Source organism: Colletotrichum aenigma, assembly GCF_013390185.1.
Source record: "Colletotrichum aenigma strain Cg56 chromosome Unknown KSG_Cg56_contig06, whole genome shotgun sequence".
NCBI classification, from domain to species: Eukaryota; Fungi; Ascomycota; class Sordariomycetes; order Glomerellales; family Glomerellaceae; genus Colletotrichum; species Colletotrichum aenigma.
In genome coordinates, this window is record NW_023500912.1 from 3,964,160 (window position 1) to 3,980,306 (window position 16,147).

Consider the following 16,147-nt stretch of genomic DNA (forward strand, 5'->3'; position numbering starts at 1 on the left):
CTTTTAATTCGCGACCCATGGACACCCATGTGGTCATGCTGGGACTGGCTGAAGAGAATTGGTCCTCTGAACCGAAGCAACCTCCGATCCCTGTCTTTGAGCTGTTCTTTAGACTATTCGCCCGGGGATGTCAATCGCGAGAATCATCGGGAGCATTTGGGAAAGATCGGACGACTTCTCGTCGAATCGACGCAACTACAGAAGTTCAGCACTTCGTATCGATTTGACACCACCGGCATCCGTCTAAGCCATCCACCTACCGACGAGTCCGAATCCAAGAATTGGACTCTGGATGCCTGCAAGGTTGCAGAACTACTCTACGATGGCTTTCGGCCATTGATCTCACGCGCGATAACCAATGGCAGGCCATTTGAGGACATTTCCAAGATTCTGGCGCCATGTAATGAGTCTTTTCGCTTTTACAGGATAGAACGCGAAAAGATATTGCACGAGTGCACGGAAGAACAGGCCAACGAGGCCAAAGCGGCAATGGTTGAACACATGATGTGTCTGCTGAAGAGAAACGTGTTGTATCGGAGAAGGGAAATTCGCAACCTACCTTAGTTGATAGAGTTGATGCAGGCATGCGGATGGTTCGGAATGGGCGAAAAGACTACTTTTTGGTTTCACCGATTATTTTGGGCCGTTCACGGCTCTCGATTATCAGGGCAGCGCGACTTTATCACAGGCCTGTGGTTTCCGCGACTTCGCCCGTAGTGGGAGTACACAATACTGGCAAACTCTGCTTTGCTGTAAAAATGACACGATCGCCTCGATGAAAAAAATGAAGAGTTGCAAATGATAGAAGTTTCAAACTCTTTAAGGTAGTTAGAAAGGGCTTCTACCTTTAGTAAAACCGTCGTCAACATTAGATAAAGCCATCTCAAGTTCCTGGCCAAAAACATGCCCATATGACAATCATCGGTTCAATCCAAAGTTGCCTCGTGGATCGACAACCCTGATAGTTAGGGCTAGAAACAAGACAGGAGAACTCAAGAGAACGAAGCAACCTCTCAAGGTAGGTGGGGTTTTAAATTATCTTGTCACTTGTGGCCTCGAATGACTTTTTCACCCGTGTTTTTGTTAAAATTGATTTTTCAACACACCACCACAAGAAGCGCTGTGTTGCAGTCAAGTAACCAAAATTCTTCATAATGCCTCGACGCAGCCGTAGGCTGCTTGGGCTGACACCTCTGAGTCGGTCTTTTTCAATTAAGAATGAAGCCGACGAAGATGATCTTTACTTCTACAAACCAACGTCGAAGTTGGAAAGAAAGATTCTTCAACAGCTACGATACTTGACCAATGGTGAATCAACAAAGGAGGTAAAGTGGTTTCTAATATTCGTCTTGGAAATTAGCATTTCCGAGGCCCTTCCATTACTGCTTGATTTCGTCTTTCCGTCGCCTGCTCGGTATTGCTGCTACGCAAAAACTCACACACACCACAGCCAGATGATTCAAAGTACCCCGAGGCTCGCCCATTCCCATTGTTGTAAGTCTTCAGCAACCTACCTCATTTGCCATATCCAATGTCTTGACTCACCTCACTAGAAAACTTCCTATAGAGTTGCGATACATGATCTACGAACTGACTTTCGTCAATCACCTCGTCATAGAGGGGTATGAAAAGGAAGGCTGCTGGTAAATGCTATTTCATGAGACGTTGCGTACTGGAAGAAACTAACAGCTATGACCAGCATCAACAAAGAATATGTAATAATACCCGGTTTGTTTTACCCGACTGCATCTCTTTTGAGAACCTGCAAGGCATTGCACGAGGAGGCCACCAAATTTCTATACTCGAGAGACCTTTTCGTAATCCAGTCACCTCTTGGTTATCCTGATGGGTCCAGAGGTAAAATGGGACGTCTCTTAGACTGGCTTCAGAAGATCGGCCCCAAAAACCGGAGCTATCTGCGATCTATCACGTTTAAGAATTTTCTCGACTTAGGCTTTCTGGTGCCCAGATACAGCGGCGGTGGTGGAAATTATCGGACTCACTCATTCTCGGTTGCCAAGCTTTTAGCCGATTCGACGAATCTCCAAAAGCTCACAACCCTACACGTCTACAACACGTACCTTATTACAAACACATGGGCTTTTCAGCCTTCGGAAGAGTCCAAATCCAAAAACTGGACCTACAGAGCCTGCATGACCGCAGAGATCATGTATAAAGATTTCCGGCCGATGATATCTAAGGCGATAGAAAGTGGTAGACCACTGGATGACATTCTCAAGCTTTTGATGCCTGATGAGAAATCTTTCGACTTGTACGACCGTGGAAACCGCTTTAGTAGGGCGGTCAAAGGTCGCTGGACACAGGAGCAGGCAGATGAGGGAAAGTCAGCTATGACTGAACATATGATGCTCTTGTTGGAAAAGAACCTGGCGTATCAGAGAAAAAGAGGCTGGGTTCGGAATTAGATCCGAGGTCTTGAGCTGTACTAAAGACAGCACGCAAGATGTGGCCACGCGAGAAAGTACACTCAGGGAGACAACTGCAGTCAGCTACGGGACAAAAGAAGCAATACACGACTCCTTCATTATCCATGCAGCTTAACTAATATTTCTCTCAAGCCCTGAACCTGTTACATCCAACACAGACCTAAGAACAAGCAACTTGTGTCATGAGACAGACTGAGAGATTGATTAGTTCATCAAGTTGGACGACTCGCAAGCTTCACAATAAGTTCCTTGTTGTTCCCGCAGGCACGTATTCACAACAGCCAACCTACCGCTTTCGACGGCCGTCCAAATCAAGTAGTCACCGCCGAACTTCCCGAGCTACACAACACTTCTCGCAACCTGACTCGCACAAGCTTTCATGTCACTCGCCTCCCACCCAGCTAAACCCGCCGGGGAGGCGGAGCCGATGGGGCCGAGCACCGGAGAAGGCCCGTTCGGGGCTCGGGTGGGTGTGGGACTCTCAAACAAGATACGATTTCGTCCTATCCAACCTCCGGACGAAGACGCCCATTGGCGGTAAGCATCTCATCGCCAATTGAACGTCATCGAATGTTAGGTTTGAACTCTCGTCAAGCATACTTCTGTACACGAAACACCCGGTAAACAACCTAGCCAAAGGCAGAATCCTTCAGAGAAATTGATCGTCGTTTCTTGCTTGCGCTACTGTGTCGAAGGAGGTTGGCACGCCTGGACTGCTTCTATACTTTCCTTCAACTGGACCAATGTTGGCTGGACCATTTCATGCACGAAACCATCATGAGATTAGGATGGTTCTCGGAGCCGGTCATGGAAGCTGTCTCGCCCGAACGAGTCTGGAAGTCGCATGAACCGGCGATGGCGACACACGGTATCCCACTGCCTTGCATGTTCCCCTTCACAACTGACCGGGTAGTCGAAACCCAGTGACCTTGCAGGTATGCCGATCTGATATGTATTCTCTCATGGGGAACTGGAAATGAACCGGATTCGAGTCATGGGCAGACACAAGGATCGTAAGAATATCCATGCTCCGCGTCTGAGACCTCGTGGGATGGAGGGATGGGCAACTTTGCATCTAGCGGCAACTCTATCTCGCCGAGCACTGGGCACACGTTACCACCCACCGGTCACCTGCTGGCTATGCCTGTGGGAGCGGTTCGGTGCCGGCTGTTAGCAATCCGCTTTCCAAAGGTTGAATTCCGTCCAGCAAAAACCAAGCGGCGTTCCTTTTGGATTACATTCAAAGCCTTACGAATGCTGGTGATTACGCTTGTCCTTGGCTTCACAGCGAAAAGATGAACCAGAGATCAACTCGATCCTGTGATCAGTAACGAGATGGTATAACGGTAGCGGCAATCCCTCGAGCAGACCGTTCAAACATCGCTCTCGGCTTCGAATAACGTGAGCCCCGCAGCGGGCGAGGGTTCCCTTGGGGCGGGGAAGAAGGCGAACAACGATGGATCCCACCGACGACGACCCGACAATGGGGACGGTACCGAAAATTGGTGGCAGTCCCGTAGTGACAAACACGACATTGCCACCCGTGAATGCCAGCGAAACGAGACAGCCGCTTGTCATCGGGGTTACGTTGACTGCGTTGTTCTTGGCGTCTGTCGTCACCGCATTGAGGATATACGTCCGACGGTGGAGGTTAAGAAGATGGGGACCTGATGACACTGCCCTTATTTTCTCATACGTACGTACTTTGTGCGATTTGGGTTGGAGCGACGATGCTGACGGGACTGGCAGGTCCTTGTTTTCCTTACCGGCCTGTTGATGCTTATCAACACAGATTACGGAGATGGCCTCCATAAGGCTAACCTCACGCGCGAAAACTACCTGAAAACGCAAGAGATTGCCATCGCTGCTGTTGCCGTATACCAAGCGGTAAGTTGCATAACCAGAGCTTCCGATGGACAAGAACCATCCTGGGAGAAGAACGATCACTAAACACTATTCAGGCAATGCCCCTCATCAAATCCACGTTTCTCCTCCAGTACCGACGAGTCTTTCCGCTGCCGCCATTTCAAAAGCTTTGCAACATATTCTTAATATTCATAATGACCTTCGGGTTCACGCAGGTGGTGTCGCTCTGCTTCGCCTGCGTTCCATTACGAGCCCTGTGGGATTTCTCGGTCAAGGGCAAATGCTTCAAATTGCTAGACTGGTGGTATGCTGGATCGGCGATAAACCTCATTACAGATATCATCATATTCGTTATGCCCGTTCCTCTCCTGAGGACGCTCGCTGTGCCATTGAGACAGAAGATCGTTCTCATGGCGACTTTTGGTCTCGGCTTCTTGTACGTTTGGTTGGCGACGTGATTCGGGGCTTGGCTAACGATTGTGACAGCACGTGTGCGATATCCTTTATACGACTTACAACACTCAGGTCGTCGGCGACATCGACTGACCCGACATACAATACTGTCGTCGCCGGCATCTGGTCGATAACAGAACTATGCTGTGCTATCATCTGCGTCTGCATACCGACCCTGCGACCGTTGCTGGGCACCCAGAGTCTGAGTCCAGTAATTAAGCGGACTTACGTGCAAAGGAATCTTGAAGACAGTGCAGACACGGAATTGTACACACAATCTGATGGCGCCACCACTTCGCAGAAGAGGCGATCACGACCTGTTTCTCACACATCGCAGCACGAGATCGAGGATGTGGAGAGTCCTAGAGTCGTGGACGAGTATGCCAGGAGCTTGTCTGGGGTGACGATACCACCTGCGATACATATCGACGAAGCCCACGAAGCGCGGACGGAACTAAGGACCCGGGACACGTTCAAGACGCGAGAGGAGCTGAAGGCAGCCATGTCGATGACTTTACCATTGACGAGGGTCGATACGGATGACGGCGTCGAGTTTCTCATGCTCGAGGCGCCGGGGCACGAGCCGGAGCTGCCCACGCCACTGAAGCCGCCACCGAGGCGGCATACGGACAGAGGCAACCGGCAGAGCCAGGGTGATTATTTTGGGGCTGTCGTTTGGGAGTCGTCGGGTGAGCCGAAAGCAGGCGACTCGACAGACGTGAGCCCGAAAGACAAAGAGGATGGCCCGACATGAATGGTGTTTGCCTGCCTACCGTTCGGATTTTATCGTGGGGAGTAGAGTCTCCCAAACCGTCAACTTCCTGGATTAAACCTGCCATGTGAGCATCTATTGCGTCCAGAGAGCAGTTCTGGGAGTATCTCGTATGCGGGATTTGGACGGTGCTTCCAGGTGGCCACTACGAAAAAACATGTTGGCGAGGTCAGGCTACTGGTCTGTTGAGACATTAGCACAAGTGTTGGACAAAACCTTTGATGGTGCTACAAGAAGACTGACGAGAGACGTCAGTTGTCCATGACCAAACTCGCATTTGGGAAGGAAATCCAATGGGCAAATTTGCTTCCGATACTGTTAAAGTCTAGCAGAAAATCGGTGAAGGATATGAAAACGAACGAAACAGCCAGCATGGTTATGATAACCTCACGCTAGTGAAAACGTTGAGACTCAAAAGGCTGGACGCAAGCGAATATCGTTACCGGTTCGAACGAAGAACTGGATCTCATTGGATCGTACTCGAGTGGAAAACTTCAGCCTAAAGTCTTCGCTGCTAGCTGGCCGTCGATGCTGTTGGGAGCATTGGACTCACGATTCGGAACCCCGAACTTGCGATACCTGATCCGAACATCCGAACTGCCGGTCAGCAACCTCTACTCGGCGTAACGAACCCTCAAAGTCAGCTGGCAACATTAAACTTACAAATAAGCATCTTCCCTGCCTAACGAACATCTGGGGTCGTATGGAAATCTTGTGGATAACCCGGAAAACGGCACTGCAGGTCCTTGACAACGCAGAACACCATCAACCAAGAGGGAAGGTCATCAACCACGCCAACCGAGAAACTTCCAACGGGCTGAAAGTATGAAGTATGAATTATTGAAAGTCGAATAGATAACAAGAAAAAGTCCTGGTTCTTGACAACCTAAAATCTGACGTGCTCTCGTATGTGAGCCAACCGCATTCATGAACAACAGGGTTCGGAGTGAAAAGGAAGACATAGGGGCCGTCCGTCGTGGCAAAGCCAACATCATCCGGGAGAAAATTTCTTAAAAAACCGGATCCTGCAACAGAGAGCCTTTTTTCTGATTATCAATAATCTCCTGGCAATCAACATCGAAACCGAGCCTCAGACTCATCTGTTAGCGCCCAGCCCCCATGCACCTCGCTTTCTCTAATACCAGAAATCTCATGTTCCCCCCACACCTGAGCGCAAGGCGCATTTCCATCCCATGCAGAGGCAGACTCAACCAGGCCCGCCAGATCGTCCCAAATGATACTCCGCGCCAATCTGCTGCCCACCAGAGCCCAGAAAACGGGGCCCGTCAGGGGTGCGGGTGTGAGAGTGTGCGGTCGTTCCAGAAGCCTGGGCCCAGCCTTGATGGCGCTGCAGACGTGTCACCTCGTCTTGGCAGGCGGCAGTGAAGTTTTGACAGACGGACAGGGCGGGAAATTATGGATCCCGTCAGACATGAGAAGAAAAAAATCTCAGCATTCGAAGAATGAGTCGAAGAGAGGGCAGATCCGTCAGTAGGGGGGGAAGACCATCCATGGGTTAACTCTATTCGGTGGATACGCGTATGCTTAGATGTTAGTACTACCACTTCGGCCGGTGGCTTATGCGTGGGAAACCGAGACCGAAGAGACCATTTTTGGGGCTGTGTTCCCACTTTGTGCAGGGCCAGGGAGAAGAAGAAGCACGTTATCCAGTATTAGCGCCAACGCAGTGAGTGTCTGGCCTTGTTTATATTACTGCGTAAGATAACCACAGTTGCCCAACCCGGCCCCTAAAAACCGAGACCGAAACAGAACCACTGCAAATGGTGCGCGAGAAGATCCGTTCCAGCCAGCCCGCAAACCCGCCGAAAAAAGAGGCTGCGGCTGATGGCTGTGCTTGTTCCCTGGAGATTGACGAGCGAAAAGGCCCGGTGTTATGGGAATTGAGGTATCAAACTCTACCGAATACGTGGAAAAGATGCAATGCGGATTTCGTCTTGGTATATAGGCGGCCGTGAGACCCGGCGATGTGTTGATGTTTTTGGAGGAACACCAAGACACTCAAGACAAGACAACTCAACCCAGCCTACAAGACTCAAGGCTCAAGATTTCCAATTCATAAATCTTCCAATTTTACCATCTGCCTTGCAAGAGTCAAATATCCGAACATCACCGATCTTGGATACCTTCAACACCAATAAGATACCCACTCCGACCCCGTTTCGAACATCACCAACACCAACACCGCCAAGATGAACGCCCTCTTCTCCAGCAAACTCAAGTTCCCCATCCACATGGTCCAGCTCCTCCTTGTAGCAGCGGCCCTCGGTCTCTCAGTAGCACGCATCTTCATGCCGAACCGTCCCAGGGGTAGATCAGGCACAATGGCACTGGGCATGGTAAGCCTCCTCCTACCACTATGCTCACCCCCAAACCAACATCTCAACTAACACTCTCTCCCTCCCCACAGTCCGCAAAGTCCCTCGCCATCATCCTCTACCAAGTTCTCACCGAACACGTCCCCGCCTTGCACCGCTGGGCCTCGCTCAAGGCCAACCTCATCCTCAACGCCATGGAGATCGTCTTCTGGGCCGCCGTCGTCTACATGGGCATCCAGTCGCAGACCCAGCAGTCCTGCATCGGCACCTCCTGCACCATCGGCTGGGTCGTCGTCGTCCTCGGCATCCTGCTCTCCATGGTCGCCGGCTACGCCACCATCATCGCCTGGCTCGACTTCCGCTACTTCAAGAAGAACGGCGTCCGCCGCGGCGCCATGGGCCACGACGCCGCGCCCCTCGAGAGCCGCTGCGAGGACCAGAGCGTCGAGAGCGTGCAGATCCAGGAGGTGCGCCGCGAGCAGAGGAAGAACGGCGAGGAGCAGAGGTACGCGACCGCGGCGTACGTACAGCAGACCCAGGGATACACCCACCAGCAACAGCAGCAGCAGTATGCGCAGCAGCAGGCGTACCAGCCGGCATACCCTCAGCAGACATACGGACAGCAGTACACCCAGCACGGATACGGAAGACAGTAATGGAGTAATAGACGGGATGGATGACGACGAACATGTGCGGAGCAATTCGCGGGGATTCAGGGCGGCGGGTACTGGAAGGGATTGTTTCATTTGTTATACCAGCGAAGCGGGTTTTCTGAAAGGGGATCATACACGGGAACAGGATGATCAAAGGCGGGCATACACCATAGAAAGGGGATTCGGAATCATCTCCTTTGTAGAATCATTTACACAGCGGAACCTCAGCCAGAGGTAAAACAATCAGACAACTTGAGTCAAAAACATTTCCCAATTGCACATCTTCCAACAAGTCGAAAGGTGAACTTACCAAGCGATCATCTTCTGTACCCATCCCGATGGCCACCACCGAGCAAGCTATCAAGAGCACCACTTAAAGAAAACTTGGTCGTCTCTTGCGAGCTGCGACGTCTGACCTGGCCCCGAGCCCGTGCTCTGTCCATGGCAACCCGCCTTTCTTCTGCCCGAGTTAAGATCGGCCCATATTCAGAAGGCCGTCGCCGGCGGCGAGGCCCCTGGTCGGTGCGAGTGCGGGAGCGGGAACGGACCCGAGATGATCTGCGTCTCGAACGCCCGCTCTCATCTCTGCGTCGGGGTTGCTCTGGAGGTGGATCATGCGGCGACACAGGCGATTCGACTCGTACCTGCTCCTGCTCATACTCTTGCTCAATCTCCCGCTCATACTCCTGCTCATACTCGTGCGCGTACTCCTGCTCATACTGCTCGTACTCCTGCGTGTGCGCATGGCCTTGTTTATACTCTTGCGTATGTGCATGGTCTTGCTCATGCTGATGCTCATACTCCTTTCGGTTGCCCCGTTCGCTGAGACTCACCTGTTCCTCTTCATCCCTCAACCCAGCATCGTAGAACAATCCAACAGCCTCGGGATGCGCCGTCGTGAAAACAAGCCAAAACCTCTGGTCCCTAATCGTCGGGATGTTCGCATTCCTCAAAATCATCCCAACCTTGTGCACGTCCTCCTTACACATCTGTTCCAACAGCCAGATGGCATCGCCTCCTAACCTCTCCTTGTACCGCCAGCTCTGGTTGTACCGCGGGTCAATGTACACCTGGGCAATCTGCTCGAGTTGAGCTGCCGGAGTCAAGACCGCCGTGGTAACCTCGTCACCCCCAAAGTTGAAGTGACAAGCGTTCAGCCGCTCGAACCTGTGATTATCGTCCGTCTCGAGGTACTTGACCTGGATCATCCACGTGTCTCCGTCAACAGGCACGCCGATTTCGTTGGGCTTGGATGGGTATAGCATCATGCCGCCGGCCACGGCCCATGAAGCCAGCACGTCTCTAGTGTGGGACGGGCAGACGATACTAACGTGCGTCGGCTTGCGCTTGTCAAAGCCGAAAGCCACCATGGCGGCCGTGCCGCAGACGGCGTACTGCACATGGGAGAAGGCGTGCCCGATACGGTGGAGTACTTCGAACAAGGTTGATCTGGACATGCGAAGAGGCGGTGATGGAGGGAGAGAGACATCGGTGTACTGACTGTCTGCGATAGATGGAGCATATTGCATGGTTGCGGAGGTCTCTAGTAGGAAGGCTTGGTAGCTGTAGTCAGACTTGGGTGAGGGTAGGGGAGGGCGCCGTTTGTATCGCCAATATGGAGGAATCGGAAGAAGGCTGAAAGCTTTAATCTTCTCAGCGCGAGAGATATTCGAGGTTTTCACGCGGTCGTTGCCTGGAGACTGTGTAGCAGATCTGGTGGAATGATCTTCGCTGACCTGGCTGGGTCGCCGAAGACGGGGGAGACAAAACAGACGGCTGAGAGTATTCGAACGATGGCGACGTCGCATCCCGTGGACGTCTGAGGGATTCCGGAGAAGGGGTGTTTGACAAAGTGCTTGTTGCCGAAGATTGCAATGACGTTTTTCGCGATTCGATTTGGTCTCTGTCATATTCAAGTTGGTGCTGTACACGATATAAGTAAAAGCTTGAGAGATACACGTCCACTGACAGAGTGTCTGAGCATTGTCGCTGTCTATGGACAATGGAGTAATAGTAGCGCTTCTACGTTGTTCTGGACCATTGTCAGTCATGAGAGAAGAGCGGAGAATATCAGAACTGGAACTCGTGATGAACAAAGAACCGTTCATAATCATCTCGACCACGGTGGTTATCCTTCAATCCGATGCAATTGGTTTGTAAAATCGTTCGTCTTATGCCTGGCGGGGCCTCTAGTCGTTGCGTTCCCAACCACCCAAACGCCTAATCGTACAGTTCCGGTAAAGTCCTGGTATCCCGCCTCTGGACCGCCCCCGAATTGTGGCCCGTTTCCACTCACAACTCCTCCTCCACGTCCATCGAATCGCCGTTTGATTGGCCCTTGGCACCGTCCTTTTTGGGCATCGTCGCCTCCTTGTCGATCATCTGTCTCGACACGGAAACGATGTTGTCCTCGATCAACTGCTGGCCGACGTCTTCCAAATGCTTCTTGGGGTCGAGCTTGCCGACGTAGCGGGTCTTGAGCTGATCCTTGGTGAGCTCCGTCTCCTCCTTGACGCGCTTCTCGTAGCCCTCGGCCAGACTGACGAGACGCTCCAGACGCTCCTTGTTGCAGTCGGCCTCGGCCCTGAAGTCGTTCATCTCCAACGCCTCGGTCCAAACGTGCTTGTGCAGGTTCATCAACATGTTCTCCTCCAGCGCCGTCTTCCGGTAGTTGATGCCGATCGAGTAGTAGTGTCGGTTAAGGCCGTGAATCAGAGCCTGAATTGAGGGCTTGTTGAGGTGTCCCAAGTTACTTGTGCTCTGACGAGGCTCTTGACCAAGCATGAGCGACTGGGGGTTGATGAGGCGGAAGGCGTCAATGACGACCTTGCCCTTGACGGATTGGATGGGGTCGACGACGACGGCGACGGCGCGAGGGGTCAGCTGCTCGAAAGACTGCTGCGTGTTGATATCGACGGAGGAAAGCCAGCATCCGAAACCCGGATGGGAGTGGTACCAGCCGACGACGGCTTCGGGTCTGTCGATTGCTAGTCAGTAATGGCTTCGGGGTCGCGTCGAGGTGCATTCCTACCTTCCGGTTTGTCTCAACATGTCCATCATCTTCATTTGGAAGACAGGGTCGACCGCCTCTACACTAACACCGGTACCGCTCTGAGGCATGGCAAAGACATCCACCACGCGCACCGTGAAGTCGTCGACGAACTCTCCCAGCATCAGACCCATGACTTCCATGGGAACACCAGCGCGGCCGTGTCGCAGCATCTTGAGGAGGGCGAGGGAAGAGATGTAGACGGTCTCAGAGTTATCGATGAGCTGTGTGTTGTCCTGCGTTCAAAAGTCAGCACGTGGTCGAGGGCGATGCTGTCGTCGGAGCTATCCTGGTAGCTTCAGAAGGTGGGATGCTCTTACCGTTCCGGGCTGACTGCCCAGGCCACCGAGGCCTTGGGACTGGAGCATGTTGCGGAAGCGCTCCATTGTGATGATCTGGGTATGATAAAGGGGTTTGGTGGAAAATTCGGATTGGGGGTGTCGCGGGTTGGGCGGTGTTCGTTCGTAGAGGCTGCGGAGGGAGGCGGTTGAGGTGATGGAGTTGGATGGAAGCAGCTGGCTCGTGTGTTGTTGACGACAGCTCTGAGCAGCCTGGCGAAAAAGGACCCGGCGGAGCTAGCCCGGTCCGGTACGTACCGCACAGCTGACAAACAGTCACGTGTGGCTGAGGCGCTTGATTTTCTTGATCAACTGTTCACGTTGAAATAACCATTATTGCTGGATGATGTAAATTGTCGATTGGGTAATTTGACTTCAGGTATTATTTTGAGCTTGTTGCGCGTCGTGGATCGATTATTAAGTGATCATGTCGAAGTACGAAGAGCGAGGGGTTGTGGCTTATCACCTTCGCAAAGCCACAGGTGGGCTGCATTCGAACATGCACCAGGCCTTAGCCACACCGCCTACTTCATCCGGAGCCATGCTTCCCCTAGAAATAATAATCATAGCAAGTTCAAAACAAATCTCATGTTTGAATAAGAAATTTCAACGACGTAAATAATGCGAGCATTTTTTTCTTCTACTTTTATGAAAATGAACAGAGTGCCTGATATGTTTCCTGCTCTGCCGGTAACGTACCTGAGTCCCTTTCAGCCCCTCCATCATCAGCTCCTTGCCGCCTCCACACCGGCGATCCTGATTGGGCGATTTCGGCTGGCACCTCCCAGTTGCTGCTGACGAATCAAACAACACTGTTGGTCGGAATATCTCATCTGCCGTCCCTCACCTCGCTGTGGTCCAATTACCTCATTGGACGAAAAGCTCCTCCAACAGCCTACACCCCTGGCCTGTCATCCGTGGCGCCCATTGGCCTGACTTTTTCGGTGCACCCAGCCTTGCCGATCAGAGCTTCCACGCCCACGCGCAGCCTTCGCTCGCCTTTCCCATCCTTCCCTCCACCACCACTCCACCACCAAATTCCAATCATCACGATCGATCGAATATACTACACAACCACAGAATATCCCCAACGACCGACGCCATGTCACCTCTCGGATCGGTGGCCCTGGCCAATGGGTCTTCGTCGTCCCCAAAGAAGGTCGCATATTTCTACGACTCCGACATTGGCAACTATGCCTACGTTACCGGTCACCCCATGAAGCCGCACCGTATTCGCCTTGCCCACAGTCTGATCATGCACTACGACCTGTTCAAGAACATGGAGATCTACGTACGTCAAGCGCCTGCGAAAGCGACGCGATTGCTGCTAACTTGTCATTTGTAGCGCGCAAAGCCTGCGACTAGGGGTGAAATGACCCAATTCCACACGGACGAATACATCGACTTCCTGCAAAAGGTCACACCCGACAACATGGACGCCTATCAGAAGGAGCAAGGCAAATACAACGTCGGAGACGACTGTCCCGTCTTTGACGGCCTCTTCGAATTCTGTGGCATCAGCGCCGGTGGCAGCATGGAGGGCGCCGCCCGCCTCAACCGCCAAAAGTGCGACATCGCCGTCAACTGGGCTGGTGGCCTCCACCACGCCAAGAAGAGCGAAGCCAGTGGTTTCTGCTACGTCAACGGTACACAAGACCACTCTATCATGCCCGCGACGCGCGCCAGCTAATAGCCTACAGACATTGTCCTCGGTATCCTCGAACTCCTTCGATTCAAGAAGCGCGTCCTCTACATCGATATTGACGTCCACCACGGAGATGGTGTCGAGGAGGCCTTCTATACGACCGACCGTGTCATGACCGTCTCCTTCCACAAGTACGGCGAATACTTCCCTGGTACTGGTGAGCTGCGCGACATCGGCATCGGTACCGGCAAGTACTACGCCGTCAACTTCCCCCTCCGCGATGGTATCGACGACAACTCGTACAAGTCTATTTTCGAACCCGTTATCGAACACGTCATGAAGTTCTACCAGCCCGAGGCTGTCGTTCTGCAATGCGGAGGTGACAGTCTCAGTGGAGACCGATTGGGTTGCTTCAACCTCAGCATGGAGGGCCATGCCAACTGCGTCGGATACGTCAAGAGCTTTGGGTTGCCCACCCTTGTTCTTGGCGGTGGTGGCTACACCATGCGTAACGTCGCCCGTACTTGGGCATATGAGACTGGTGTTCTCGTCGGCAAGCACCTGCCCAGGACGCTGCCTTACAATGAATACTACGAAGTAGGTTCTCTGGAATGCAGTCGCTGTAACATGGCTAACTCTTCCTAGTACTATGCTCCCGATTTCGAGTTGAACGTCCGACCCTCCAACATGGAGAATTCCAACAGCTTCGAATACCTCGAAAAGATCAAGGCTGCCGTCATCGACAACCTGCGACACACACAACCCGTTCCCTCCGTCCAAATGCAAGATGTGCCCCGCCAACCACTACCTGGTGGCATGACGGACGAAGAGGAGGCCGAGTTGAACGACTTGGACGACGACGAGCACCCCGACGAGCGCATGACGCAACGCCGCTGGGAACAGCGCACGAACAACGAGGCCGACTTCGAAGACAGCGACGACGAAGATATGGAGCAGGCAAACGGCATCACGCGCCCTCGTAACGCAAAGAAGCGCACGTTCCGCGACTTCAAACAAAAGGAGGCCGAAGTCAACAGCAGCGCTGCGTCGCCCGTCAACGGAGCCGCCGACGAGGAAGCCCCCAATGCTGAGCCGATTGTCGACGCCGATATTACCCTCGAGAACCCCGTCGACACAGAGGAGTCATCGGAGAAGGCTGCCGAAAAGGAGGCTGCTCCTGAAGCCCCCAAGGAGATCGTCGACGGCGATGGAGATGTTGGCATGGAGGATAGCGTCGATGCTGACGAGCCCACGACCACCATCAAGAAGGAGGAGACCGAGGCGGAACCCGCGAAGGTGGCCGAAAAGGAGGATAAGGAAGAAAAACCTGCATCCCGCAAACCATCTGCCGAGCCAGCTGAGCCTGTCGCAACAGAGACGACTGACAAGGCAGAGGCTGCGGATTCCACGGAAGCCGCTAAGGAACCCGCAAAGGAGGCCGAGAAAGAAGCCAGTAAAGAGCCCGAAGCCGCAGAGCCAGAGAAGGCCGAAGCCAAGGAACCTACTGCGGAAGAGCCGGCTGCCGAGGAGAAGGAGTCTGCCGAGAAGGACAAGGAGACCACCGAAAAGCCAGAAGAAAAGGCGCCGGAACCCGAAGAAGACAAGATGGATGTGGACGAGAAGCCCGAAGACAAGCCAGCGGACAAGGAGTAGGGTGACTTGTCCCCTAACGACGCATCAAAATGCCGCATGCAATGACGAGATGCCAGAGAGATATGTTGGGCACGTGCTGAGAAGAAAAAAAGAGGCCAAGCATAGGGCGTTCAGGAACGGGTGGCTTTTCCAGGGATCGGCATGTAACCTTCTGAGGGGTCATGATCTTGCTTTTGTCTTGTTTGTTTTTTCTGGTGATACTCTCTCTTGCTCCATTACCTTTGTCGGCGGCATAGTATCCGTTGACTGTATCATAGAAGCCAGGGCGCAGCAGTCATTTTTATAGTGATTCCGATTAATATTTGCTCCAGTTCTGTGTCCATCAGAAGCCGGGTGCCACCCCGGACCCTTTAATCTATGGTCTGTCAACAAGGAAGGGGAAAGGGGGCTTTTCATGGAGAGATTGGAGTACTATGATTCTTTTCGTCCGGCCAACTCTGTTTCCTCACTCTCGTTTTCTGCATTTACTAGTTAAACAACGACCACCCACTTACGAGAAGTTTGGTGGTTACAGTAACTATCTCACGACTCTTCCCATGCCTTCTGGCTGTAATTTCTCGTAACATTGCATTCACATACTCTTCATGGTCCCATGCCCCGCCTAACCACTCAATCTAACCAGTCAAGTCAGCTAGACGGGTCACCTAGCTAGAAGAATCATTCCAAAGAGAAGAGTAAGCAGGTTCAGGAGGGCTCCAGCCCTTGTCAGGCAACCAGGGCAGCATTAGGTCTTGGGCGTTTACAGGCTGCTGGGAGCAGAAAGCCTAGTGGGAGGGAAAGCTTCTCTGCCATGTCTTAGATACAGCCAGTCAAATCGCGTCGATGACGGCAGGGCATAATCGAGAGATCCTGACCAGGGATGATTCGTAGACTGTTCAGCGGTTGGTTGGTCTCACGAACTCAGCCACTCTCTTTGGGCCATGCCGCCCATTTCC

The 16,147-nt window shown here is 52.7% G+C and overlaps 4 protein-coding genes across 4 annotated transcripts; 3 read left to right on the forward strand and 1 right to left on the reverse strand.

Moving 5' to 3' along the window:
• Window positions 1-3,903: 3,903 nt before the first annotated feature.
• CGCA056_v010067 (Satratoxin biosynthesis SC1 cluster protein 4) lies at window positions 3,904-5,520 on the forward strand (the record flags this gene model as incomplete). The annotated part of the gene is made up of 4 exons (XM_037325314.1): window positions 3,904-4,143; window positions 4,197-4,334; window positions 4,409-4,749; window positions 4,800-5,520. 4 exons carry the CDS (start codon window positions 3,904-3,906, stop codon window positions 5,518-5,520), a joined length of 1,440 nt encoding a protein of 479 aa, XP_037176735.1.
• A 2,228-nt stretch (window positions 5,521-7,748) lies between these two features.
• CGCA056_v010068 (uncharacterized protein) lies at window positions 7,749-8,530 on the forward strand (the record flags this gene model as incomplete). The annotated part of the gene is made up of 2 exons (XM_037325315.1): window positions 7,749-7,895; window positions 7,967-8,530. 2 exons carry the CDS (start codon window positions 7,749-7,751, stop codon window positions 8,528-8,530), a joined length of 711 nt encoding a protein of 236 aa, XP_037176740.1.
• Window positions 8,531-9,106: 576 nt separating this feature from the next.
• rpn11 (26S proteasome regulatory subunit rpn11) lies at window positions 9,107-11,962 on the reverse strand (the record flags this gene model as incomplete). The annotated part of the gene is made up of 5 exons (XM_037325316.1): window positions 9,107-9,112; window positions 9,172-10,090; window positions 10,824-11,504; window positions 11,559-11,812; window positions 11,897-11,962. The coding sequence occupies 5 exons, from the start codon at window positions 11,960-11,962 to the stop codon at window positions 9,107-9,109; spliced, it is 1,926 nt and encodes a 641-aa protein (XP_037176741.1).
• A 1,054-nt stretch (window positions 11,963-13,016) lies between these two features.
• RPD3 (Histone deacetylase RPD3) lies at window positions 13,017-15,212 on the forward strand (the record flags this gene model as incomplete). Its single annotated transcript, XM_037325317.1, has 4 exons — window positions 13,017-13,205; window positions 13,260-13,560; window positions 13,615-14,156; window positions 14,205-15,212. The coding sequence occupies 4 exons, from the start codon at window positions 13,017-13,019 to the stop codon at window positions 15,210-15,212; spliced, it is 2,040 nt and encodes a 679-aa protein (XP_037177292.1).
• Window positions 15,213-16,147: the final 935 nt, after the last annotated feature.